General features: G+C 46.2%; 2 protein-coding genes across 6 annotated transcripts in view; both read left to right on the forward strand.

Moving 5' to 3' along the window:
• The window catches only part of ERCC6 (ERCC excision repair 6, chromatin remodeling factor), a 318,760-nt gene that overhangs the window by 25,817 nt on the left and 265,482 nt on the right, over positions 1–27,461 (forward strand). The window lies entirely within an intron of this gene.
• On the forward strand, positions 4,855–26,652 carry CXCL12 (C-X-C motif chemokine ligand 12). Of its 5 annotated transcripts, none has more exons than XR_014526767.1 (5): positions 5,078–5,289; positions 10,694–10,811; positions 16,372–16,458; positions 23,037–25,496; positions 25,540–26,652. XR_014526767.1 is itself a non-coding variant. In XM_083505506.1 (4 exons), exons 1-4 carry the CDS (start codon positions 5,226–5,228, stop codon positions 23,050–23,052), a joined length of 285 nt encoding a protein of 94 aa, XP_083361632.1. In that variant the 5' UTR covers positions 4,855–5,225; the 3' UTR covers positions 23,053–26,652. The 5 variants fall into 5 exon arrangements, 2 of the variants coding, with proteins under 2 accessions (XP_083361632.1, XP_083361633.1); XR_014526768.1 differs by having other exon boundaries at positions 25,546–26,652; XM_083505506.1 differs by having other exon boundaries at positions 4,855–5,289; positions 23,037–26,652.

Raw genomic sequence — 27,461 nt, forward strand, 5'->3', positions numbered from 1 at the left:
GAACTGCTAGGTTGGCAGGAGCAGGGATCGAGCAATGGGAGCTCACCCCGTCGCGGGGATTCGAACCGCCAACCTTCTGATCCTAGGCTCTGTGGTTTAACCCCACAGAGCATTTCAAATTATGACACGGACATCAACAATTCTGTACTTAAAAGATCAGCCCCGAGATGCAACTGAGGCCGGATTAAATTTCCCAGCGAGCAAAATTCAACTTCTGAAATCGCCATACGTTATTTCATTTTTTGAAGGGTTCTCACTAACATCTCCTGTCGCTCTAGTTAACCATCTATAAACAGCTATTCATGTGACCTCTGCTTGATCTCCTCTTCTGTTTCCCAAGGAACCCCTAGAGGGAGGCTCTGTGCTTTGAGCATTCAGGCAGGCAAGGAAACTGGTCGCATTTTATGGAAAAGCAGCAAACTGTTTAGAACGGCATCTGAAAACTCAGGAGTCTGTGATGCCGGCTAATAGAGCAATTTCATGTCCGCATCTTAGAAACGCATACTACTAAGCTTATTACAGTTTATGAAGGCAATCTGGCCCCATTAAGGCGGGGGGGGGGCAGAAAAAACAAAGGAATGGCTCCAATAAACTCAAACGAGAGTCATTCTGCATCTGTATGTCTTCTGTATGTCTGCTAGCTAAGTCGTAAGTAAACCTTTCAAGGCTCAGACTTTCTGAATGAAAAGGCTCAAAAGCAGGGTTTCTCAAACTTGGCTGTTTTTTTGGACAATTCCCATCGTCCCTGACCACTGGGAATCCTGCTAGCTAGAGAAGATGGGAGCTGTAGTCCCCAAAATAGCTGGAGACCCAAGTTTGGAAAACACTGCTCTAGATGCAAGCCCATCGACCTCAGAAGGGGATGGGGAAGCCTTAGCTTGTGGTGTGGCCCTCAAGACCATTCCACTTGGCCCACGAGGACTCTCCTTCTCAGCCCCGCCCCTTCCTCCACGACGGCAGTGCTGGCTGTGGAGAGAGTAGGAAAGTCAGCAAATTGTAGACGCAGTGCCCCGGGTTCAATTTGAGATCCTAGCATGGGTAGAAGGGTTTTAACTCTCGGGCCCTCACAGTGGTCCCCATCTAGACTGGGCCCCAGCGGCTGCAATTTGCATTGCCAAAAGGAAAAAGAAGCTGTCACTTAACACAAACAGATCCCATTTTGAGGGAAGGGGGGTGATGCCTTATCACAGGCTTCCTCAACATCGGCCCTCCAGATGTTTTTGGCCTACAACTCCCATCATCCCTAGCTAGCAGTACCAGTGGTCAGGGATGATGGGAATTGTAGTCTCAAAACATTTGGAGGGCCGAGGTTGAGGAAGCCTGCCTTGTCATATCCAGTGGTACCTTGGTTCTCAAACGCCTTGGTACTCAAACAACTTGGAACCCAAACAATGCAAACCTGGAAGTAGGTGTTCGAGTGTGTGAACTTTTTTTGGAAGCCAAACACTTCCGTTTTGAGTGTTACTCTGAGGTCTGTCTGCTTTTGCTATTTATTTTGAGTTTTTGTGACTCTTTTTCTTTCTTTTTGTGACTGTGTGTACATTGTGTGTACAATCAAGTTCAGCAGCTTGATTGATTGTGTGACTGCAGTACATTGTTTATTGCTTTCATTTTATGGATCTATGGTCTTGTTAGATAGTAAAATTCATGGTAAATTGCTGTTTTAGGCGTTGTTTTTAAAAGTCTGGAACAGATTAATCCGTTTTGCATTACAGTGGTCCCTCAGGTTACATACGCTTCAGGTTACATACACTTCAGGTTACAGACTCTGCCAGAAATAGTGCTTCAGGTTAAGAACTTTGCTTCAGGATGAGAACAGAAATCAAGCTCTGGCGGTGCGGCGGTACCAGGAGGCCCCATTAGCTAAAGTGGTGCTTCAGGTTAAGAACAGTTTCAGGTTAAGAACGGACCTCCGGAACGAATTAAGTACTTAACCTGAGGTACCACCGTACTTTCTGTGGGAAAGCGCACCTTGGTTTTGGAACGCTTTGGTTTTGGAACGGACTTCCGGAACGGATAATGTTTGACAACACTGACCTTCAGGACAACACTGTTGTCATAGAAATGGTCTTGCATTGAACGCACTATTTCATCTTGACTATACCATGGGCACAATCAGGGGAGCAGAATAACACTTCACCAGTGGCGTAGCGTGGGAGGTGCATGGGGGGCCGGCCGCACCGGGCGCAACATCTGGGGGTTAGGGTTAGGGGGCGCCAATCCACAGGTTAGGGGGCGCAAATTACTTGCCTTGCCCCGGGTGCTGACAACCCACACTACGCCACTGCACTTCACAACCATTTTCTTTCCCAATGAGTGGGAGAATCAGTGCAATTGTCTGAAAGAATGCAGCAATACTGTGCGGTTTACATCCTGACTCCCAGCTGCGATTAGGTAGCTTATTTAATTACTTTCAGTTATAGAATCTTCACTGGAAGTCTTTGGGAAATCTAGTTATTTCAGCTGCCAGAGGAATGTACATTTCAGGACTTAAAACAAACCTGAACCAACCATATCCTTTTACGGTCCTGGCATTTTCGATAGGTGCCTTGAGAAAGAAAGAAAGTGGGGTATAAGTCAATTAATCAGAATCATCTTTTCTGCAGCCTCTGGGAGGCTACTGGCTTGTCTAAAAAAATCATGGTAAAGAAATAGCCAGGAAGTTTTGCCAGACATAGGCTCATAGGGCGGTATGTGTGTGATATTTACTCCCCACCCCCTCTCAAGAATGGTGCAAGGCAGGTGAGGTGAAAATCAGCAACAAACTCAGTGTGTGTGTGTGTGTGTGTGTGTTTCTGTGGGTGGGTGTCTAATGAGCTTCACGGCTGAATGGAGTTTTTAAAAATAGTTTAAAAATAATTTATACTTTTCAAATTTATACATTTCATTAGTTTTACAATCCATTTATCATTTGACTTCCTTCCCCCTCTTTCTGCGGTTCCTTAATTTTTTTTTATACCTTCTGCATATCCAAATTCATTTAACTTGTTACTATAAATATATACTCTTATGAAACCGCAGGTTATTACACTAATCCTGCTAATGTTTTTATCTGCTTACAATTTATTTGTAAACATTCAATAAGCCATTTCCATTCTTTGATAAAAAGTTTGTTGTCTTGATTTATTATTCTTCCAGGAAGTTTTGCCATTTCTGCATATTGCATAAGTTTTTGTATCCATTCTTCCTTTGCTGGGACTTCTGCTTCTTTCCATTTTAGGGCAAGCAACATTCTTGCTGCTGCAGTAGTAGCATGCATAAATAATTCTCTATACAATTTAGGTAGTTCCATCGCTGTAATTCCTAAAAGAAAAGCTTCTGGTTTTATTGTAAAAGTTATTTTAAACATCCTTTTCAATTCATTATACAATATATCATTTCCCAGTAAGCTTTAACCTTACTACAAGACCACCACATATGATAAAAAGAGCCTGGCACTGTGGTCTAAACCACAGAGCCTAGGACTTGCCGATCAGAAGGTTGGCGGTTAGAATCCCCACGATGGGGTGAGCTCCCGTTGCTTGGTCCCAGCTCCTGCCCACCTAACAGTTCGAAAGCACCTCAAAGTGCAAGTAGATAAAAGTAGATAAATAGGTACCGCTTCAGTGGGAAGGTAAACGGCATTTCCGTGCGCTGCTCTGGTTCGCCAGAAGCAGCTTAGTCATGCTGGCCACATGACCCAGAAGCTGTACGCCAGCTCCCTTGGCCAATAAAGCGAGATGAGTGTTGCAACCCCAGAGTCGTCCGCGACTGGATCTAATGGTTAGGGGTCCCTTTACCTTTTTACACCCAAGCCTATGTCTATCACTATGGGCACCTCCAAGCTCCTTTGGGAAATGCCCATCAAATGTTCAATTAAAGACATGATGCAGCTGACTTGGGGTGGAAACCCCTTTCCTGCCATAGATGAATCAGGTCAAAACTGCATGAGAAAAGGAAGCCAGTCAGCCCCAGGTGGCATGACGCATGGTCAGGGATAATGGGAATTGGACTCCATCAATATTTGAAGGGTCACAGATCCCCAGACCCTTCCCTGCACCCTTGAAGTTGAAGAAGAGCAGCAGAGTCCTCCAGGGACCTTTAGCTGGTCCTTTGTCACCCTTAGGTCCCCAGATGTTGTTGGACTACAACTCCCATCATCCCTAGCTAGCAGGAGCAGTGGTCAGCGATGATGGGAGTTGCAGCCTGATGACATCTTGGGAGAAAGGCTGTGTCACTAGCAGCTCATGTCACTGTTTAGTCGTTTAGTCATGTCCGACTCTTCGTGACCCCATGGACCAGAGCACACCAGGCCCTCCTGTCTTCCACTGCCTCCCACAGTTTGGTCAAACTCATGCTGGTAGCTTCGAGAACACTGTCCAGCCATCTCGTCCTCTGTCGTCCCCTTCTCCTTGTGCCCTCCATCTTTCCCAACATCAGGGTCTTTTCCAGGGAGTCTTCTCTTCTCATGAGGTGGCCAAAGTATTGGAGTCTCAGCTTCAGGATCTGTCCTTCCAGTGAGCACTCAGGGCTGATGTCCTTCAGAATGGATCAGTTTGATCTTCTTGCAGTCCATGGGACTCTCAAGAGTCTGATTTCCTTAAGAATGGATAGGTTGAATCTTCTTGCACAAGGAGAAGGGGACGACAGAGGACGAGATGGTTGGACAGTGTTCTCGAAGCTACCAGCATGAGTTTGACCAAACTGCGGGAGGCAGTGGAAGACAGGAGTGCCTGGCGTGCTCTGGTCCAGGGGGGTCAAGAAGAGTCGGACACGACTAAACGACTAAACAACAACAAGGCATGGGGGGGGGGGGGAGAGAAGGGCGCCGGACAGCAGCAGCAAAAGCAACATCGGAAGTCCGTTTCTCGAGGTGGGGGGGCAGGCTTCGTGGGCGAAGAGCCCCTGGGGCTCGCAGCCCCCTCGGGATCTCTCTGCCGCGTCTCCGGACTCGGGGGGGGGGGGCGGGCGAGGAAGTCTCTGGGCTCCTTTCCAGCCCTGTTCGGAGGGCGGGCGGATATCACAACGTGCTTCAGGCGGTCCATCCGAGCGACCGGCCCCCTTTCCTCCTCCTCCTCCCCCCTCAACTCCTCCAGGAGCCCCCTCCCCTTCCCCGGCCCCGCCAGCCCCTATAGATGGGCGGGAGGGAGGAACGGCCCGGGCAGACGGCCGCGCAAATCCGCAGCGACGGCAAACAGCTGCAGCTCCTCTGACAACCCGGCTCCAAGTCCAGACCAGCCGCCGCCATGGACAGCAAAGCCGCCTTCCTCGCCTTGCTGCTGCTCCTCGGGACCCTCCTCGCCGCCGACGGTAAGTGCTGGACGGCTCGCCCCGTCGGGGGCCGCCGGGAGCGCGCGCCCTCCGCTTGAACTCCAGCGCCGTCGCGGGGAGGCCAGTCCCGGCCGAGGGCGCACGGCAGACAAAAGCAGGAGAGAGGAGAGGAGGCGGCTGGATCCCCAGCCCAGGGCTGTCGGGGCTCCTCGCAGGTGTTTCTGGGGCTGCTCCGTCGGGGGGCACCCTTGGCTAGCGGAGAGAAGCGGGAGGCAGGGAGGGTGTCGGTGGCCGGATTCCTGTTCCAGAGCAGCGAGCGGGGTGATCCATTTTGCGATGGAACTTTAAGTAAGGCGTGGGGTTTGCCCATTTACCCGTCCGTTGCTCTGCCGTCAAATGCGGGCTTTTTCTATACCCCCCCTCCCGTTTTGGAGCCAAAGCCAGAGCGAAGTCCGATGGGCGGCGGTCAGCTCCTGAACCCGTTTTTGCGCCCCTTTCCCCTCGAAAGTAGCAAACGCGGAGGGACTGTCGAAGTTTCCCCAATGATGCTTGCAGACGGCTTGTCAGTCCAGAATGAGGAATGCGAAGGAAACGGAGAGGGGGGTCCCGCGGGAAAGTGGCTATGCACGACTCTCCGCAACCCACAAAAAAAAGCCAATCCACTTGTTCCCGAGCAAAACCGCTCAAAAGACTACGGAGTGGTTCCCAAAAAGGATGCAGGGACTTGTAGGGTCAGCCTTGTTCCTCGCTCGCCTTCTCTCCGGCGTAGAGGGAGCGCCGAGCGCTGCTTCCTCCCGCCGTCGAAGGGCTGAATCTTCGCCCTCGGGCGCTTCTCTTTCATTGCGCGCGAAGGCTCAAGCGGAGAGAGAGTTGGGTTTTCTTTTCTCTGCGCCCCCGCTTTCTCCCGCACCCTGGTAGCCCCTCTCTGGACTTCGACGCCACCGCCAGCGGACCGGTTGCCTGGGATCAGGCACCTCGACGGCAGGGCTGCTGCGCGAAGCCCTCTTCCCTTCCCTTCCGCGCAACGAGGAGGCCCTTTTTCTCTGCGAGGTGGAAAGGCCCAGCCCTGCGCACCTGCGCCTTCATCCAGCAAAGCCGGGGAACCGACGGGGTAGGCGACCGCACGACCTTTGCATCTCTCTCCACCCGAAGCTGCTCTCCCCTCCCGGGCTGCACAGTCGCCTATGAGACCCGCAGCCCAGTCCAGGCAGTGATGCCAAGTTTGGACACTTGCACCCACTTCGGGGGTTGCAGCCCGTTTGCAGCTTATGCTATAAATTCCTTCCACAGCTCTCGCCTGCAATCTGAGGCTGCGTACAAGCTTCTGAGCTCAATGCAAGCTCATTTCTCCCCCTTAAATAATTCTGGGCACCGTTAAGGGCTGCTGGGAATTGTAGTTCTGTGAAGGGTAAACTACGGTGCTCAAAATCCTTTGAATCAACGAAATTCACCCAGGTGAGCATCCTGGTTTCTGCTCGGAATGACGTATCAGCCCAACCTACAGGTCTTCTGCAACTGGCAGGGTTGATGTTAAATCTCTTGCTCTTCTTGACTGTTGCCGCTGCTCTTTTGGTTTCAGAAATATCCAAGTTTTACGGGTTGATTTATATTCAGTATCTTCTTGCAGCTTCTTGGGGACAGATACCCAGGGACTGAGGAGCTTGCCATGATTTCCTTTTGGAGATACTCCTCCTCCTCTCCATGCAAGCTAAGGCTTTGCAGCTCTGGAAAAACACAGGCAATAGCTGCTTTTGCCTTCTTCCTTCACCTTTGTTTTTGCATACCTGGCCAGCTCTTGGGGAAAGAGGGAACCCCTACCGCAAGAGACAGTCGGCTAGAGAGTCTCCTTGCTTTGTTTTCAGCCAAGCTGCATTGTGTGTGTGTGTGTGTGGGGGGGGTTGGACTGGATGACCCGTGGGCCCCTTCCAAGTCTACAATTCTAGGATTCCAGAAGAGTCAGTGTAGGCAGGAGGTGCAGAGCCCTGACTGAGTCCCTCATCCTTTGTCACCTGAAGCCACAATATCCTCGCTTGGAAAAGTTAGGGGGACAAACCGAGATCGTGGACCCGAGGCTTTTAAGCCCTGTTCAGGATTACCCTTATTGGATTTCTTGCCCGGGGCGGCTTACAACAATGCAAAAAGGCAATACTAAGAAAAACCAGCTTAGAAATTTGCAGCCATGCAATTTAAAGGACACTTTTGAGGGTGGGGTTCCTGCATTTAAGCTGAAGATGGTTAGAATCCCCCTGGCATCCTGGTTCTGGAACACAGGCAAGATTCACCTGAGCATGTGCAAAGGATATACTCCTTCAAACCTGCAGCTAAGTGCCAAAGTCTGTGTCCGCAATTGCGGGGAGGGGGTGTTGCGGGCAGGGCCAGCCAGAGCAGCTCCCCGTTTTTTTCTGCATCCTCAGGTGAAAGCCTCACTAGAGAGGCAACTACAGACGTTTGTTTGGTCTGTGCAACTTCATTTTTTAAAATAGATTTTCATTGCATTTTAAAAATGACAGATATACACCATTTCTTCTTCTTCATTTACGTACGTCATCTATTTACTCTTCTAAACTTGTGCATTTCCATGCTACAATTAATTGACTTCCCCCTACCTCTTTGCGGCTTCATCATCTCTCTTTATTTCATTTTCCTTTGTATTGGGTTTTGGTATACTTTCAACCTTCTCTTTATGGAAGATATCTCATCAAGCTGTCTTTCATTGGTCTGTGCAGCTTCAGAATCACATGATGGAGTAGCCCTCTATACTTGTCCTCCCCAAACCCTCACATTGTGCGCTAAGTTACGTGTCACTGATGCAGAACATTTGTGAATGGATCCCCTGATGTTTTTTTTGCTAATAGCAGATGCAGGAGGGGTATGTGGCATCCTAATTTGGACTCGGGATCTAGGACCGGGAGAAGAGGGTCTCATGCTTTCTGCGACCAGAGCTTTGTCTCTGGTCAAAATCCCCCAACACCAAGCTATTGGGCACACAGAAAGGGACAAATACATGCACAGGATGAGTTCCTCCCTTGTTTTCCTCTCTACTGTTTCGGAGAAGAGGATTAACCAGCGGTGGAGTTTATTGAGAGATATACCAGTCTGCAGGGACAGACAGTTATTTATTTACTAAAGGACTGGGGACATTAAAAACCCGTTTGTACACAGTAATACATACTGTGAAATGGAGATGGGCTAATCTGAGGCTTTTTTTCTAACCCAAGATTCTCCAACCATAGCTTGGTGCAAAAGAAATTGAATTTTAAGACTTCTGAGCTCAGGGACTAGTCATGTACACAACACTGAATACTTCCTTCCATACAAAAAAACCAAATCTGCTTCTGGTTATCTCAACACTTCACTAGTACAATGAGTGGAGTCACTTTCGAACCTTTAAGGAATAGGGACCTGAAAGCCTTGCCGGCCTGCAAATCATTCAGAAATCTGCCAGTACAATCTGATTTACTGTCGTAAATTTACTGTTGTAAATCAGATAGGTTGTAGGTCTTAATCTGGAAAAATCACCCTTCTTGCCCCCCTGAAGGCAGAGATTTCCCTGCAAGAATTGTTGGGAGTTTTATAATCCTGTGTGGGGCAAGAAAAGGTCTAACCCTGGGGACTTTACAACAGGCAACCATTGGCATGTGATACGTAGAATTTGTAAATTGTTATATATAAACTGCAGATTGTTAAAAAAAACACCAGTTTCTAAGAAGTAGGTGGGCGAACACAAATGCAGAATAAATAAATAATTGACTGGCAGACCCACTAGTTGAACATTTTCCCAGACACAATAATAAATCAACAGTTTTTTTTTGTCATGGGGGAACTAGGAAAATAATAATAATAAATGGGCAGAATGACCACTTATTCGTGGGAAAAAGAGGCCCAGTGGATTCTAAATGTAAAGAATTCAGTTCCTAAATGAGAGTTTGGAATTGCAGTTACTTTTGAAAGGGACTGCATGATCACTCGGGGAGGTGGAAATACCTGATTGCAGGAGAGTGGAAGTAATAAAATACAGACTTTTTTTTACAGCATTAGCCTGGTTTTTGAGCACCTGTCACCTTAGGGCTATAGAGGGAGAAGGTAACGCACACCTTGAGAAGCGAAGCGGCAAACAAGGATGAATTTGCTGGGATTTTGTTTTGTTCTTCGGGGATTTAAATAGCATTTCCACAGATGCTGACTATTGTTTTACCTGAAGATTCTGTCAGCTGTCTGATAGTCCTATCGTACCCAAGAGTTGAGTTTCCTGTGTTTTGAAAATTACTTGGAAGAAACCTGTGCTGTTGAGTGTGTTCATCTGAATGAACAAGAACCACTTTGAGGATTTTTTTTTTAATGATCAAGCAGTGCATAATTTTTTTGAAATAAATAAAAAGAACGCAAACACACACATTCAGGAATAATTGTGTTGAATATGTACAGTGGTACCTCAGGTTACATACGCTTCAGGTTACAGACTCCGCTAACCCAGAAATAATGCCTCGGGTTAAGAACTTTGCTTCAGGATGAGAACAGAAATTGTGCTCTGGCGGTGCAGCGGCAGCAGGAGGCCCCTTTAGCTAAAGTGGTGCTTCAGGTTAAGAACAGTTTCAGGTTAAGAACGGACCTCCGGAACGAATTAAGTACGTAACCAGAGGTACCACTGTATTGCTAAAAATGGGAGAGGTGGTTTTCATGGGCTCCTTCTCCTGACTCCTACGCAGCTCTGGGGGGTCATTTGGAGAAAATTCAGTGGGGGGGGGGGTCAGCAGAAATTATCATCTCCTTTCTCCCCACACCTTTGGATTTGCATCTGGTTAGAAGAGGGGCCATCAAGTACCTGAATTACGCTTTACTGTGAGACCTGGCGCCCCATAATTACCATAGTATTATTCCGCAGTTGCAAAAGCAACTGGACTTGGAAGAGCCACATCTGGGCCAGTCCTTGGGTAGCCCAAAGGGCTCGGCTCCCTTCTCCCTCTCTCTGCTTGCAATCCCTGGGGTTATTTGGGGGGGGGGGTGTTGTTTGCCTTTGCAGAGCTGAGGGTCTCCTTTCTTCTCCTGTCTGCCTTTGCATTTGGCCTCAGGTCAAATCCTTTGGCAGGAATAACATTGCAGGGGCCAAGGGCTTTTCATTTGCAGCCTTTATCTTGCTTAATTGCCCCCAGCCACTTGGGACAATTAGCTGGCTCCTTTTTTTAAAGAAAGAAAAGCGCTTCTCCATTTCTGAGGTTCCAGTTTCGCGCCCCATTTCGCCTTCTAAAACCCACAAACACCGGGATTAAAAGCTGAAATGAGGACTGAAGAGGCTGGGGGCCCCTGCAGCTTGGCAAAAGTGTTAAAAATGCCAGGAAGAAGTCTTCCCTCCTCTCCTCTCCTTAAAATCTTGTAATCTGCACTGTGAGGTGGTATTGTTGCCAGCCCAGGGCATCTAAATCTTTTTCTTTATGCCACCCTCTAGGGAAGCCCATCAGCCTGACTTACCGCTGCCCATGCAGATATTTTGAGAGCAATGTAGCGAAATCCCACGTGAAGCACCTCAAGATCTTGACTGTCCCTGGCTGTTCTCTGCAGATCATGTAAGTTTGCACCCTCTTTTTTCCCTATTGTACGCTGTTGCCTCAGGAACAATTGCTGCTGGCACAGGACAAATGACTTCTTTTCTCTCTCGTAAACTTTTTTTTTTTAAAAAAATATTCTTTATTGACATAAAAAGTACAAAATCGCAAATGCACAGAGTAAGACAAAACACAGGAAAGAATGGGAAACAAGAAATAGTACCAATGTGGAAAACAAAACGGGACGCAGGTGGCGCTGTGGGTTAAACCACAGAGCCTAGGACTTGCCGATCAGAAGGTCGGCGGTTCGAATCCCCACGATGGGGTGAGCTCCCGTTGCTCGGTCCCTGCTCCTGCCCACCTAGCAGTTTGAAAGCACGTCAAAGTGCAAGTAGATAAATAGGTACCGCTCTGGTGGGAAGGTAAACGGCATTTCCGTGCGCTGCTCTGGTTCACCAGAAGCGGCTTAGTCATGCTGGCCACATGACCCGGAAGCTGTACGCCGGCTCCCTTGGCCAATAAAGTGAGATGAGTGCTGCAACCCCAGAGTCGGTCACGACTTGACCTAATGGTCAGGGGTCCCTTTACCTTTTGAGAAAACAAAACAGAACAACAATGACAACATAAAAATATATTGTGTACATTACAAAAAGAGAGGGTGGGGGGGAATCATTATTGTAGTTAACCGGACCTCAATCTAATAGGGTACTTATCGAAACAATTTCCAAATACAGTGGTACCTCGGTTTTCGAACGTCTCCGTTGACGAACATTTTGATCTTCGAACGCCGTAAACCCGGGAGTAAATGCTTCTGTTTTCGAACACGCCTCGGAAGTCGAACGGTTTCTGCTGAGTTTATATGTTATTTTTCCTAAATTTTCTCTATTAAATTTGCCGACTGCCCCTTGGTTTTCAAACGTTTCGGGACTCGAATGGTCTTCCAGAACGGATAACGTTAAAAAACCGAGGTACCACTGTATTGTTAAATTTGTGTGCAAACATAGATTTGCTGTACCTTCTGAAAATATTTTGTAAGGGTTAGAACCAAAAATAGGTTTTGTTGTTGTTATTAGCCTAGTTAATTAATTCATAATTTGGTTAATATGTGACGGGGAGAATATGCCTATCCTGCGATTTTTCAGATGCGAAAGATAATTTTGTACTGGATGAAAAACTGTTTGGTATAATTCAGGTGTGGGGAACCTTAGTCCCGCTAGGTGTTGCTAAACTACAACTCCCGGCAACATGGCTAATGGACAGGGAAAGTCAAAGGTTCCCCATAGCTGGTATATTGCACTGCAGTTGTGGCTAGATGCAAATGCTGAAAATAAATAAATTTATTTACCGGTAGTTGCATTCCTTCTCCTGAGATATTTATCTTGGCCTTGGGCACATGCCACTCACTTTAAGCAGGGAAAACATGTTAAACCAATTGTATTGCTTGTTTTGCATGATAAAGAGTCCAATTTGAGAAACATTCTCAGTGAAACATGACTCTTGGCTTCTTTGTCTAGCCCAGCCGCAGAGAGTGGGCTTAGGTCTAAGAAGCTCTTTGTGCTTAAGTGGAAATTAAGAGGAAACTTGAATGGCAGCTGGGAAAGGGTGAGCAGAAACAGAAGACTATGCCCTCCCCTTTTTTAAAAAAAGAACAATCATTTGCCTATTTTTCTTTTAACTAAAATGAGATCTATACAACCAGGGAGAGAAGGGGCTGAGAAGTTCTGATACGGGGCCTGCTTGCCTGCCTCCCTGTGGCCACTTCAGGCAATGCATCAAACTATAGAAGTTCATTATTTTTGGTTTTAAGGGCTGCGCTCCCCACTTAAAATCGCCAGAAAGGGCAGGGAAAACTGTTAAAAAGAGAAACCCCTTTGATGGAACCTATTCCCCCCTTCTTTTCATACCTAAGGGAAGCAGTTAGCAAATTTATCCCACCAGTTGTGCAAACATGTCTGTGGAAAGCCTATGTAGACCGTTAACGCCATCAGATTTTGCATGATAAAGAGTCCAATTTGAGAAACATTCCCATCAGATTATGTAAAATGATGTTATAATCTTAATGCTATGTGGGGGATTTTTGGCGGAAGCTGTATTAAATTTGATTTAATTAAAAGAAAAGAAAAGGTGATACATTGCGTCCAATGTATTATCTGCTAAGATTATTTATTACCTGTAAAGCAGGAACGTCTAAACTTTATTCGAACAATAACGATGAATTTATCCAGTGTCGGAGATGGGCTAGTAAGCTGTTACCCTCCAAGGCACCAAACATGGGTTGGATTTTGCTAGTTTTAAACAGAAACTGTCAGCCTTGTAGAAGAAGGTGGTTCTTTTTAGATTTTGGGTGTGTCCCCTTAAGCCAGGCATGGCCAAACTTGGCCCTCCAGATGTTTTTGGGACTACAACTCCCATCATCCCTAGCTAACAGGGCCACTGGTCAGGGATGATGGGAATTGTAGTCCCAAAGCAGCTGGAGGGCCAAGTTTGGCCATGCCTTAAGCAGGTGAAAAGAGTGAAGAAACATCTCAGATGTTTTGCATGACTCCTGGAAAGACTGCCTGTCCCCCCCCTTTAAGTTTAACCAGGGCAGCGGGAAGGAAGAGCTGGAGGGAGGGCAGGGAAAACAATGAAACAAACCTCCCGTTGCACTCAAGGTTGTTTGACAGAGGAGAGGAAGAAATGTAGCTCCAGGGCTGTAACCCCTGACTTGCTGGGCCTTGGGAGAAGAGCTTCTGGTTGTTTTACAATTATATTCAGTACAGCTAGGGCCTTTTCTAAATACTGGACTTCCTTGAGCCCCACCCCACCAGTTAAAGACACTTCTAGGTGCCTGGAGACAAGCCAAACATAGGTATGAGCTCAAGTGTACTCTGTTGTGGTGATGGTAACAAGAAAGCAACACTTTTTGCCACCATTGCATCTTCAAAGTTGTCCGGCAGAGCTCTTCCAGGTATTTTGGAACCTGCTTCTGTTAAACCCATCGGGAGAGATGAAGTCTTGTTTCCACCGGCTCCATCCTTGCCAGTACAGGTGTGCCCAAAGCACTGACTGGTCCAGGTTTCTTAGATGTTTCAGTTTTGGCAGCCTGAGGGCGTAGACAAGATGCTTGAAGAGATTTGCCCAGCCACTTGTGTGTGATTCTTGCCCATCATGGCTAGTTACATCCTCCGGGAGATAATAAGGTCTCTTTGAGAGAGGGTTGGTCCTGGCTGCCTTGTAGGACGTGGTAGACTGACATCTCCTTCGGTAAACCTATTTGGAACCAGAGTGTTCAACTCCCATCTAGTTACAAATTTCCCCTAATTCAGCAGCTGGCTCGAGTGAGTGGCAGCTGGATACAATTGATGAGGTAGACCAGGGGTAATCAATCTGGTGATCTCAAGATCATGTTGGACTCCCAACTTCCATCAATTCCAGCCAGCTTGGTCAGTGTGGTCAGGGATGATATGAGCTACACCCATGCGTGACTTTGACACCGAAAACAGCTTAAGACAGGCTTCCTCAACCTCAGCCCTCCAGATGTTTTAGGACTACAATTCCCATCATCCTTGAGCACTGGTCCTGCTATCTAGGAATCATGGGAGTTGTAGGCCAAAAACATCTGGAGGACCGAGGTTGAGGAAGCCTGGCCTAAGAGATTACCTCCATTGGGAGAGAAAGATAGTTGTTGCTTCAGAGTCGTGGTTGGTTCACACCAGGTTGCCGGCACTATTTATCTTGGTGAATCTACTGTTTCCCGCAGCTTAAGGGGACACACCCAATTAAGCTTGTCATAACAGAAGTTTCTCCTCTCCAATGAAAGGAAACTATTTATTGGTTTTACTTCAGCCAGCTAATTGCATTGTGGGTTGGTGGTCTGGGCAGCACAAGGAGCCTGGCGATGGATTCTGACGCCTGTTTATTTATCAAGTACAGATTTCCTTCTATCTGGCACCGTTTGTTCATGAAAATCAAAACAACAGGACTTTCTTTATGGCGTTGTGCTTCGCACAGTTGGATGGGGAATTTGGGGCATATTTTCATTTTTAAAAGTTTTACATATAACCGTTTTTAAAACACTCCATCCCAAATCACTGTGCAAGTCAACACAATCCGGTGTTTCAAAGGATGTCTTTATATATATATATACATACATAACTCCTTGGGATCCCTTCATTTGAAAGGCGTAACGATGAAATTTCAGGCCTTCAAAGAGTCAGGGTAGGTGTGAATTGAAAGAGGGGTCCCAGAGTTATGTGTGGATTGATCAAAAAGCAGTTCTGTCCCCGGAATGAGGACCTGGTACTCACAAAACAAAACATATATGTGCTGTTAACTCCAAAATTTATGCTGCTGTCAAACCAGCTGTTAATCAGTCCTTTCACATTTAATGAAAATATCTATGAATAAGATATTCCATCCTTAATATTAAAAAAGACTTTAGTCTCCTACTAAGAGGAGAAAAGCTACACATTTCTTGAAAGAAGGAGTAATTTTATACTATTACAAAACGTGTGTTAAAAGCATACAAATATTTGAATTATGGTTGATGTTTCCATCATGTATAGCAATTGGTGTGGTGATCGGTATTTAACCATCTGTGCGAACCTGAAATTCAAATTTTGCATAAAAATGTACAATGATGACAAACATCCATGCTCTAAATGCAAATCAAATCACAAAACCCTTTATTTAAAATATTACAAGGCTTGGCAAGAGGGAATATCAGCTGGATCATAGACATGTTCCTCTTGTTCCCAGAGCCATTCTCTGGCCCTTTAGTAGCAACTCTTTAAGAAAATTGCCATTTATTTGAATGGCTTTGTGAAGAAACATTTTACTTGGAAATAAAAGTCAGCTCTTATTTCCTCCGCAAAAGTGAAAAACCGCCAATCGGACAATGTAAGAATTGAGATTGCTTCAAAACAAGCAGTTATCGGAATCAAGCCTATGGAAATCAATATGATTCTGCAGCTTTCTGAAAGGAAACCATCCCAATTAAAGATGGAATGGTTTAGATTTCTAGCTCTCTTCTAGGCCTAACTAGTATGAGCACAGCAGAGGGCCTTTTCCTTGTGGTCTGTGAAAATGCTTAAAGGTTTTCTGTAGAAATATTCAGTGTGGCGCTTTTTTGTCATTGTACTGGCTGATTTCACCACCACTGAAATTTTCTTTCACTAGCTGCCTACTGTGTAATGTAAAAAGGATAATGTACCGTATTTTTCGCTCTATAAGACACACCAAACCACAAGACGCACCTAGTTTTTGGATGAGGAAAACAAGAAAAGAAATATTCTGAATCTCAGAAGCCAGAACAGCAAGAGGGATTGCTGCGCAGTGAAAGCAGCAATCCCTCTTGCTGTTCTGGCTTCTGTGATAGCTGCACAGCCTGCATTCGCTCCATAAGACGCACACACATTTCCCCTTACTTTTTAGGAGGGAAAAAGTGAGTCTTATAGAGCAAAAAATACGGTACTTCATTGGGTCTCGTCCAGGAGTTGAACCGAACAAAATTCAACAGTGCCTTCTCTTGCTCAGGGTTTTAATTCTCTTACTTATTCTGAAATTCCTCCCTCTCCGCCCCCCCCCGTTTTTTAAACAGCGCAAGACTGAAAAACAGCAGCAAACAGATCTGCGTCGATCCCAAGTTAAGGTGGATTCAAGAGTACCTGGAGAAATACCTGCACAAGTAAGCCGAGAAAGGACTTAAACCTAAACGCACCCTGGGTAAAACAAAACAAAAAAAGCAAAACAAAAAAACGTGCTGATGGCTAGGTCTAACCAAGATGGATCGCGTTTTCATTGTAAACAGGCCATGCTCTCATTTGGGTCGTTTTAAGAGATTTCGGTATTTGGGGCCAGAGAGATGCTTGCTGATTGGGTCCCAACGAGACCATGTTTGTTCCGTGTCCCTCAGGCAATTCTGACAATCAACATTAATTTCTTCACTTCGCTCCCTGGTTTGAACGCGTTGATTGACCCAGCCTGTGGTATCCGAACGCTGATGATTGATTGCACATTAGATAAGCACTACTCCTAAACTGATCCATGAGCCATGTGTTGCAGAGAGGGGCGCGATGGTGGGCTTGGGCAGCAGCCCGGGTTGCGGCATTCGTCACCTTTGCAACGGATCTGAACTGCTTGTTTCCACTGCAGACCAAACCCTACAGGCAAAAGGGAATTAAAGGGGCTCCTTTGGCGTTGGACAAATATTCTCAGTGAGGTAAATCTAGGGGGAATGTTTGAGGCAGCCACTAGGTTCAGGGCAAGCCAAATCTTTTCCTGCTTTATTGTAACATCACAGCTTTTCATTAAACCATACTCACAAGCTCATAGTGCTCTGCTTGAGGTTTATTTACATTGCTTCTCTTTTCGTCTCCTCTCTTCTCTGGGATTGGGTCCGGATAATGCAGGGATGATTGGGCCGCTGAGTCCCCGCAGACCACTATCAACAATTAGAATACTCTCTTCGAATTAGAATGCATACTGCAAATGTGATCTATCAGTTATGGATCAGGATTATATTCTTGGCCCTTGATAAATTGTTACTGCAGCCTTCAGCCAATCAACTAAGAGTTTGAGATCGTGGCTGCAGTGCTGTCAACCTCAGACAAGCTTTCTCGAATCCTTTGCATAGTCTCTGGTCCAGCTTGCCCCTGGACTAAGCATGGAAGCTTTTACTGAGCTTTCCTGGGATTCCGCCCTCAACTGCTCCCGTGACCAGTTGATTTCTGATTTAAGGGACACCTGAAAGATTTCCATTTTTACCAGTAATGTTTGGCCCCAGGTTGTACCTGTGGGCAAGACAGGCTCCGGAGAAATTGTCTCATGTGAATGTGGCCTGTTGGAAAGGTTTAGTGCAATCCACCAGGAGTCCTTGCAGAAGCTCAATTTCAAAAGGGCTTGCACAAAAGATGTCCCCGGAGGATGGTGCCCTTTTGAGCTTCTGTTTTGAACACCCATTTTGCCCATCTGCACCGTACTGAATTCCCCCTGCATTCCAAAGAAGCTTATTTCAGAGCACACTTGTTATCTGTCAATCAGTTTATAATCTCTGAATTGCAGCCACGAGCCTATGGGCAGCTTAAAGGCTGCCTTGCCCGTCAAGGAGTGTTAAATGAATATCTACAGTTATATTAATGTGGTTTATCAATAGTTTCTATTTTTCACATGTACTAACATTGTATTGCATATCATACTATATATATAAATATAAATATATATTATATATAAACACACTCTAGCAATAAAAGCGGCTATTTTTTATATTACAAAAGCCCAGTTGTATTTGGAAGTTTATTTTTCTGAAATAAAATACTTTTTTTAGACGGGCTGTTGTAAGTTGTTTAAATTTCACGTCCGTATGTGTCTGAATGTGTGCGTGAGAGACCATCCGAAGATCTCTTAGGCAGAGATTGCTTGTTGAATGTGTGGTGAACTAAGGACATGTAGTTACAATGTGAAGTGAAAGCGTCTTGCCAGGAAATAACTTTTGTTGCTCACTAACTGCTTACCTTTTCCTTACTGCTCTCCCATGCACTACTAGGGATGAAAGGCAGCAATGACAATGTCCAAAACCATAAAATAAATAAAATAAATGCAGAGCCGTGCAAAGAGAGCATCTCCTGGTTGTGTCATGGTTCTCCTCACTAGTACAGTGCAACCTTGGTTCTTGAAGGGCTTAGTTGATGAACAAATTGTCTCCCGAATGCCAAAAACCTGGAAGTAAGTGTTCCGGTTTTGGAACGTTTTTCGGAAGCCAAACGTCCAATGCGGCTTCCGCTTGAGTGCAGGAAGTGCCTGCAGCCAATCGGAAGCCACACCTTGGTTTTCAAACGGTCAAATGGACTTCTGGAATGGATTAAGTTTGAGAACCAAGGTTGCACTGTACTTAAATTTACAATGTAGGACAAAATTAAGCCATGCTTAGTATGCAAACCAAGTCGAACAGACTCCCAGAATGGATTCAGTTTGAGAACCAAGGTTCCACTGTACTTATATTTACAACGTAGGACAAAATTAAGCCATTCTTAGTATGCAAACCAAGGAATTGTTCCGCCCAGGATCTCTTTTCCGTATGGAAATTGTCTTAACTTGCCTGTCTTGGCAGTTTTATTTCATTGTTGTTGTTGCCATTTAAGACAGTGGCGTGCGGTCAGTGGATGAATCATAGAATCATAGAATCATAGAGTTGGAAGAGACCACAAGGGCCATCGAGTCCAACCCCCTGCCAAGCAGGAAACACCATCAGAGCACTCCTGACATATGGTTGTCAAGCCTCTGCTTAAAGACCTCCAAAGGAGGAGACTCCACCACACTCCTTGGCAGCAAATTCCACTGTCGAACAGCTCTTACTGTCAGGAAGTTCTTCCTAATGTTTAGGTGGAATCTTCTTTCTTGTAGTTTGGATCCATTGCTCCGTGTCCGCTTCTCTGGAGCAGCAGAAAACAACCTTTCTCCCTCCTCTATGTGACATCCTTTTATATATTTGAACATGGCTATCATATCACCCCTTAACCTCCTCTTCTCCAGGCTAAACATGTGCAGCTCCCTTGAGGGGGACTAGGCTAGTTCCCTAAATGTTCCTGCCCTCCCGCCACCTTCCCAAACTCCACCCAGCTTTGGGAAGGGGGCAGCAGGGCTCCAGCATCCTGACACCTCCTTCCCAAAGCCTGGGTAGCTTCTGCCTGGCTTAGGGAGGGAGACACAATGCTCACTCATGGGACGTGATGTCTTGATGTCAGCCCCCGCATCGTCCTCGCAAGCTGGCACCTCTGGCCCTAACCGCCCCCTCTACGAAAAATGTCACCGCACGCCACTGATTTAAGACCCCATCCCTAAGGTGCAGGTTGGGTAACAACATTTTCTGATTTCATTCATGTAAAAATCATCCTGGCAAATTTCATGTAAAACCCAGGGGGTTGGCTTCTGGTCGGCTGCTGTGCGCAATTTTTATGCTGTTATGTTCCATGCCAGTACTGCAATTCATTATACCTTGGAAGTCAAACAGCCTAGTTCTCAGAATGTTTTGGCTTGGGAGCAACTGAAACCCGGAAGTGACTGTTCCAGTTTTCAAATGTTCTTTTGGAAGCCAAACGTCCGACGGGGATTCCGTTGCTTCCGATTGGCCGCAGGAACTTCCAGCAGCCAGTCAGAAGCTGCGCTTTGGTTTTTGAACGTTTTGGAAGTGGAACGGACTTCCGGAATGGATTCCGTTCGACTTCCAAGGTATGACTATATCAGGTCCTCACTTAAAACTTACTAACCTGTGGATACCTTTTATGGAAATAATAATAATAATAATAATAATAATAATAATAATAATATGCCATCACCACTACTACTACACTATTAATGTACATGCTGCTTTAACCCCCAAACCCAACGATAGCCTTTCACTCTACTAAGCCTATCTTCTAAATTTCAAGAATTAGAGAGATGGCGAAGGTAAGGAAGAGAGCCCCAGGTAACCGGAGATTGCTTTCTTTGGGTTGAAGCCAGAAGTTTCGCAGAAAAGGTGTGGGTTTGAGGGAGTCTTTGAAGCGACATCTGTCATGAGGGACTTTAGTTTCAGGTGCTGTCCTGAAGTGCCTCAGTTTTGCCTTAGTCAATCCGTGAACCAGATTCTGAGGACCACCACCAAACTTGACGTGACATGGGGGAGACGTGAACAGCCTTCCAGCTTTTCCAGAGGATGGGGAGGGGCAGCCGGGGGGAGAGGCATGCTGTGGTGTAGTGGTTAAGAGCGGTAGTCTCGTAATCTGGGGAACCGGGTTCGCGTCTCCGCTCCTCCACATGCAGCTGCTGGGTGACCTTGGGCCAGTCACACTTCTTTGAAGTCTCTCAGCCCCACTCACCTCACAGAGTGTTTGTTGTGGGGGAGGAAGGGAAAGGAGATTGTTAGCTGCTTTGAGACTCCTTAAGGGGAGTGAAAGGCGGGATATCAAGTCCAAACTCTTCTTCTTCTTCTTCTTCTCCATGGGATGCTTTCTCCATCAAAATAATATCCCCTACGTGGTTTTCTCCTCCCTGCCCCTAAATTCATAGACTGTGTGGCTGCACTGAAGTAAAAAACAAAACTCCCCCAAACTGTCAAGATACTTCTACCCTCATCAGTTTGACTTGGTCCCGAGAATGCATATTCCTGGGTTCAAAGTAAGGCAGAAAAAATGAGCAAGGATTTCACCTAAGAAGGTACCTCTCTTGTTCATCGCTGTTTACAAAACTGGTTAAATAAGAAGCAACAGCGCAGAGTATCTTCAGAGGAACAGCACTGTTGTCAGCGTGGATTGCACCAGGGAAAAACCCATGTCAGTCTTTTTAGAAAGTGATTAACTCCCAAGATCTGCCAGGTTGACCAGAGTTTGGAATCGGTGGGTCTCATCTCAGCTTATCTGGAGATAGCTGCCATAAGTCTTCCATCTCGGCTCAGATGGGGCTCAGCCAATATGGCGGTAAGTCCCGAAAAGGTGGCAGTTTGTGGGAGTGTGGTGGTGACAGGACAAGGCAGGAGGAGACTAACCCCTTTTTTCAGCTCAGTTATGTGGCCGAGTAAGGCTGTGAAAGTGGTGCTTTGGTAGTAAAATGGCTGAGCTCCCAAACAAATTGACTCCTGAACACTGCAAACTCAGAAATTAGTGTTCCGGTTTGCGGACATTTATCGGAAGCCAAATGTTCGACGCGGCTTCTGATTGGCTGCAGGAAGCTCCTGCAGCCAATCAGAAGCCGCGCCTTGGTTTTTGAACTATTTTGGAAGTCGAACAGACTCCCGGAACGGATTAATTTCAAGAACCAAGGTACCACTGTACTGGCAAGATGGGTCGTCAAATTATATCTTAGTTTTCCCTCTGCCAGACAGGGCAGCTCAGCCAGCAATAGTTGAGTTTTGAACAGTGACAAGGCACACCAAGCATAATTTGCCCAGGTGCAAATTACACCAGCTTGCCTTGTTCTGCACCCATATAATGAAGAAGAGGCTGCCTAGAAAGGGTTTGTGGTCAGCTTGCTTCAAAGGAGTGCTTGTTTTGCTGCTCACAATGATTTTTATCTCCAGAGAAAGACATGCACAAAGAACCAGGTAAGTCACAAAGGCGTACTTGCCGAGCCATTCCTTACTGCACCGATGGAGGCGAGAGGCAGGGGTGTGTCTTCCTCGAGAACCTGCTTAGTGGTAGCGTTTTTGGCTCATTTGGTGTTTTTCTCCAGCTTTTGGGGCCCTTTCTAAGCTCATGCTTCAACCCAAGCCCATGGGCATCGGCCCCCTTCTGCACGCCCCCTCACAGACCTTGCGCACAACTGTTGACCTGCTCCTGCCACAAATCCAATTCTGGCCTTAGAAGATGCTCAGAGTGGGGGGCGTCTTAAAACCAGACTTCTAGAGATGCAGATAAGAGAAAGAGATGGTGCTGTGGCCAGAAACACCCATATATCTCCTGCCTCAACAGTACAACGGGAACGTCACTAGTTTATGGGATAAAGGTTAAGGAGCATCTCACTCCTAATTCAGTAACATATCCAGCTCTATCCTGAAGTGTCCACTTTGCTTTCTGCCGCGCAGGCCCACTTACAGCGCCGAGATGAATCACACTCTCCAGAACACCATGGACTGATGCTTCCCTCCTCACAGAAATACCTTTGGCGGTGTGTTTTGTATGCCTTCTACTCAGTGCTGTTCTTCCAGAAAAAAAAGGTGCTAGAATTCACCGTGTTCTCTTATACAGTGGTACCTCGGGTTAAGTACTTAATTTGTTCTGGAGGTCCGTACTTAACCTGAAACTGTTCTTAACCTGAAGCACCACTTTAGCTAATGGGGCCTCCTGCTGCTGCCGCGCCACCGGAGCACGATTTCTCTTCTCATCCTGAAGAAAAGTTCTTAACCTGAAGCACTATTTCTGGGTTAGTGGAGTCTGTAACCTGAAGCGTATGTAACCCGAGGTACCACTGTAATGGCAACGGCGCCCACCTGAGGGGTGCCGGCACTGAGTTCCAGTGAGTTCTGGCTGGCTGAAAAAAGGTCCTGGTTTTACTGTTCCCTTCATTATGTGACTTCAGATGAGCACAGCAAGCCCTGGAACTGGAGAACAGCAGTCTCCCCATAAAAGCCTTTTTCTTCAAGTTTTGTAAATAGCAGCTGCGTGCCCATGTCCTCTGCAGGCCTCATACACTGCCCTGTGCGTCCAGATCAGCCGGCAGTTGCTTCCTTACAGGCCTACCATCTTCCCTCAGACCCTTCCCTTAACAGACTCTCACTCTGTTCTTTATCAACAGGAGATTCAAGATGTGAGAGGCCAGCATTGTAGCTGTCCACAGGATGCCTCACTGTGGAAGCCAGAAAGCAGAGGTCCCGCTATTAGGGAGCGATGAGGGCATCTCTCTTTATCACGCAGCACAAAGCGGCGCTTCATGCACTTCCCAGAGCCTCTTGTTTGCACAGAATGCCTTTGCCTTTTGCCAATACTAGCCGATTGTAGCAGGAACTCTCCGTGAAGTTTGGTTTATCACGTAGTAGCACTGACGCCAGCAGCAGATTAAAAACGTTGCTTCGTATATGGCGATTCCTTTCTGCTGTGCAGAAGCCTGGCACTTACCAGAAGTTTCCATGCAGGTTAACAATCTACTGTGGTTCATTTGTATGGAAAGGAATGAGGGTGTGTGTGTGTCTGTCTGTCCCACTGACATTTGTAGAGAACACTCTTCTTTTTCTGCAGACCTATGGTGGAAGATGAGACATCCTGTGGCCACCAGAGTTTGCACAAAAAGTGATGGATGCATTCCATGTACGTGCAGGTGAACAATTTCTATTCCCGTGGGCCCAATGAACGAGAGTCTAAAAAGGATGGTTTTGAAAGAGTGACAGGCATCGTGACCTTACCCAGGAATTTCCTCTTTCAGAAATGTTGAACTAGCACATATAGGACTTTTGGATCTTTCTTCCGCAGGGGAAAATGGCCAGCGTTCGCGAGCTCCATAATGCACGAGCCACAAGTTGATTTCACGTGTGGCAACTGATGTGTTTGTGTCACTTTTGGGGAACCTGCAATTGCAGAAGTTGCCGCAGTTTAAATTTCTGTGTGCTTTTGGCTCACGCGTGCTCAGAATAGCAGGCCACTCCCCCCTGTGAATTAAAGTGGTAAGAAGGAAAAAGAATGTATTAAATATCAGAGAACATACAGAGTGTTGTGCACTGTGAGGGGATATCTTTTCGAGGGTGCTTATGCATATAGATTAGAGACTGATTGGGGTGTGTATGTGCTAATGAATGTGCAATCAGGTGTCAAAATTATCTGGATAATTTGTTGGGATCGCAGCTGGTGCGCCTGAAAGTCTGAAATCTCTTGGGTGCATTGGTTTCTGAACCCAGTTCAACATGGGCTCAACTCCAGACTCTGCTTTTAGTGAATCGCTCCAGAGCACGATTCACTGTGAGCCGAATTTGCACCAGAGACTTACCTGATATGCCAAAAGAGTGTTGGGATTGACCTCGCGTCTCCCTTTCTCATTGAATGTGTGATGCCAAAGAGAAGCTCCGGCTAGTCCCGGAGTCTGTTAGCTATCCTGCTCGTCCATTACTTGGAGTAAAGTGCCAAAGGTGAAGCCACATGAATGATGTTGCTTGTGAAACTGGGGCATAGATGGATGCTAGAAGCTGTCTTGCACATGGGAATCTGTACGGATGAGGGGGTTTGGCTGGTATTTATGCACTGCCAAAGGGAGCGATGATGAGCACAAAGGTTTCCAGCTAAGCCCCTGCATGCGTACAAGGTTCCCGATCCTCCAACCTGTTCTTTTATCTGCCTGTGAATTTTCTCCTGACAGATTGGTTTAAAGAATCTTGCTTAGCACATTCACATAGTTGCGTTGATCTGAGCACGACCCAGTTTAGACAGAGGTTGAAAGCTGAATTTTACTGTGTCAAATCCCTCATTTGACACTCGAACCCATCTTGTCAACACAGAGCGCAGTTGTTCAGCTGACTCTGCCAGGGCGCAGAGACTTCGGGGATGCCCCTGAAATGCCCTCCATGTGGCAAAACAGTGCGCGAATGGGCTCCTCCTGTTATGGTGACTTATGGAGGCCCTAGCTCACATGTCTGTCCTGTAAGTGAGAGGAGGAGTAAAATGACAAGCTTTCCCACACTGAAGCTAATTACGGATGAAAATGAAATTCAGAGGGAAGGGAAAGAAAACAAAAACACCACACGGGGAAATGGAAAGTAGCATTGAAACAATTAGGTTCCCATAAATGTGGGGAGGAAATCACAGGAGAATTTTTTACACTGGGCTTTAGCTAGAAGTAGATGGCAGCAATGCATGGTATTTAAGGAACTGCAAAATGACAAATTATGTTTCTGCAAAATGTGCCTCTGTAGTCCAAATGTTTCTTGTTTTTTTAAAGATGAATGAATGTTCAATAAGTCCTTTAAAACATAAGAAAGTGATGGATAACGAGTCCAGGTGGAGCCTGTGTCAGTTATTATCTGCACTAATTTGCCTTTCTTGCTGTTGCTGATAATGCATTTATCAGGGGAGAAATGAATTCAAAAGACACCTCAGAATCTGCAGGAATGGACCCAAGAGTCTCGACCAGGGATAGTGAACCGTTGCCCCTCCACATATTTCTGGACTACAAATCCCATAATCCTGATTGTTGGTTGTGCTGGCTGGGGTGGATGGGAGTTGCTCTTCAGCAACACCTTGGAGGGCCAAAGATTCATCATACCTGGTCTAGGTACCCACCCCCATTGATATATTTGGAAGCAGAACATAGAAAGAGAGAGTCGTACTTTGACTCAAGGAACCCATCTTTGGCCATTAGCGTTTGTCAAAACCAGTCTTTCTGTTCCTCAGGGAAGCTGTTGAATGACAGGAAAAATTCTGTAGTCATTGAGTAAAGCGAAAGGCCAGCTCCCTGTAGGTTTTGTTATTAAGAACCCTGAAATGTTGGACTGAGAGAAACGGAACATTTATCTTTTTTACTCCAAGTAGCACCCTCTGAAGGTGTTTCTGGACCCTCCAAATGTCCCTATTTTCCAGGGACAGTCCTCATTTTACAGAAGCTGACACAGTTTCTGATTTAATCCCTGAATGTCCTGGTTTTCCTTAGAATGTCCCTATTTTCATCAGAGAAATGTAAGAGGGGAAGTCTCTATTTTCACCGGAGAAAAGTTGGGGGTTATGTCCTTCTCTCCAGACGGTTCAAAACAAATAGTTACCCCACTTTTTTACCCCTTGGGGTGTGTGGAAAGCCTCAGGAGGGCATTTGGAGCTGATAACCTGTAGGTCAGAGAAGTGAATGTACCTACTCTCTTCATTATGGCTTCTCAGCTCCCAACATCCTCTTGAATGGTGACATGTAGAAATACCACCACGGAGAACTTAAACCCCAGGCGATGTAAAGGTAGCAGAAGAAAACAGTTCCCCTTGACCAGCAGCATCTATTTAGGGCCTGCCAATGTGGCTTAAGAAACACTACGAAGGCACTTCTATCACATAGAATCCAATTATCACTATGCCTCTTAAGGTGGTATATAGAGAAATGTCTACTACTTACAGCTACCTTTTCCACCCAGAGCAGCTGCAATGCAGCTGGACTGGAAGCAGTTGCTTGTGGAAGCGGCTTAATGATATTTCTTGGTTTTTCAGGGTGGTTTGGATGCAATTTATACTGACTTCCCCGCGTGTGTGTGGTATTTGCACACAAATGCCCACAAATCTTCCCAAATAATGTGAAAAAGACTTTTATCTTCCGAAAGGCAGCTTTATAACAATATTTCATGCAGTGCTTTTTTTTAATAATAATATTTTTTTTGAGAACTGCTATATGTCTTTGCAAATTATGTTAGCACTTGTAATTTCCATAATAAAAAAATGTATTCAAAATTCCAGCTCTTTTTCCAGTAAGTAGTGTACATCTCTTTTTCCTTTGGCGCAAACAAATATGGTGTGGAAGAGTGTCTCCTTTCCGTTTTCCCCCTCACTGTGGTTCTCAGGCCTGTATGGCTGGGTATATTCCATGGGAAGCTGTTGGGATGGAAGAGACTATTTCCAGAAGGCCTGTAAGAGCAAAACAGTCCATCATACAGCAAAGATGCCTTTTCTGAGGTGAACGAACCATTCAGCTTTCGTTAAACAATTCATTACTTCTCGTTACTGCTTCTAGGCACAATTTTAAGGGACCTGGTTTCCCTCAGCCATGCAGAAGATATAAAACTTCGACCTGGTCGCTCTCATCCCAGCTCCTTTCCTCTCCAGACCTCAGCAAAAGGCTGCCATATTACACTAAGTCAAGCTCCGGTATCTGAGACCTGGCTACTGTCTCCACCAAAAAAAATCTAGGCAAACAACCCAAGCTGAAGATAACTTGGGTCCATTAAGGAGGGAGCTTGGGTTGTCTGTGCCAAGGGTAGTCAATGTGGTGCCTTTCAGAAGTTGTTGGACTACAGCTCCCATCATCCCTGACCCTTGGTTATGCTGGTTGGTGCTGATGGGAGTTGTAATCCAATGATATCCGGAGGACAACAAGTCTTTGCCAAACCTGTTTACTGTCAAGGTCCAGCAGGCAGAGGCCATTCTAAGTAACATCAGAGCATACCTCTCCTTTGGACCTAGAATTAGTTGCAAAAACTATGCAGCAGGTGTGCCGGAATTTGGATTGTAGTGGAAAGAAGCAGCACTCTGTTGGGGTGCGGGAAAC

This window comes from Podarcis liolepis (genome assembly GCF_965112155.1).
Source record: "Podarcis liolepis genome assembly, chromosome: 5".
Lineage (NCBI taxonomy): Eukaryota > Metazoa > Chordata > Lepidosauria > Squamata > Lacertidae > Podarcis > Podarcis liolepis.

Bases quoted from the DNA above. Each gene is read 5' to 3' on its own strand.
- CXCL12 (XM_083505506.1), top strand. From the start codon at position 5,226: ATGGACAGCAAAGCCGCCTTCCTCGCCTTGCTGCTGCTCCTCGGGACC. The intron at 5,290-10,693 runs GTAAGTGCTGGA...GCCACCCTCTAG, and splicing joins GACCCTCCTCGCCGCCGACG to GGAAGCCCATCAGCCTGACT. The intron at 10,812-16,371 runs GTAAGTTTGCAC...TTTTTTAAACAG, and splicing joins GGCTGTTCTCTGCAGATCAT to CGCAAGACTGAAAAACAGCA.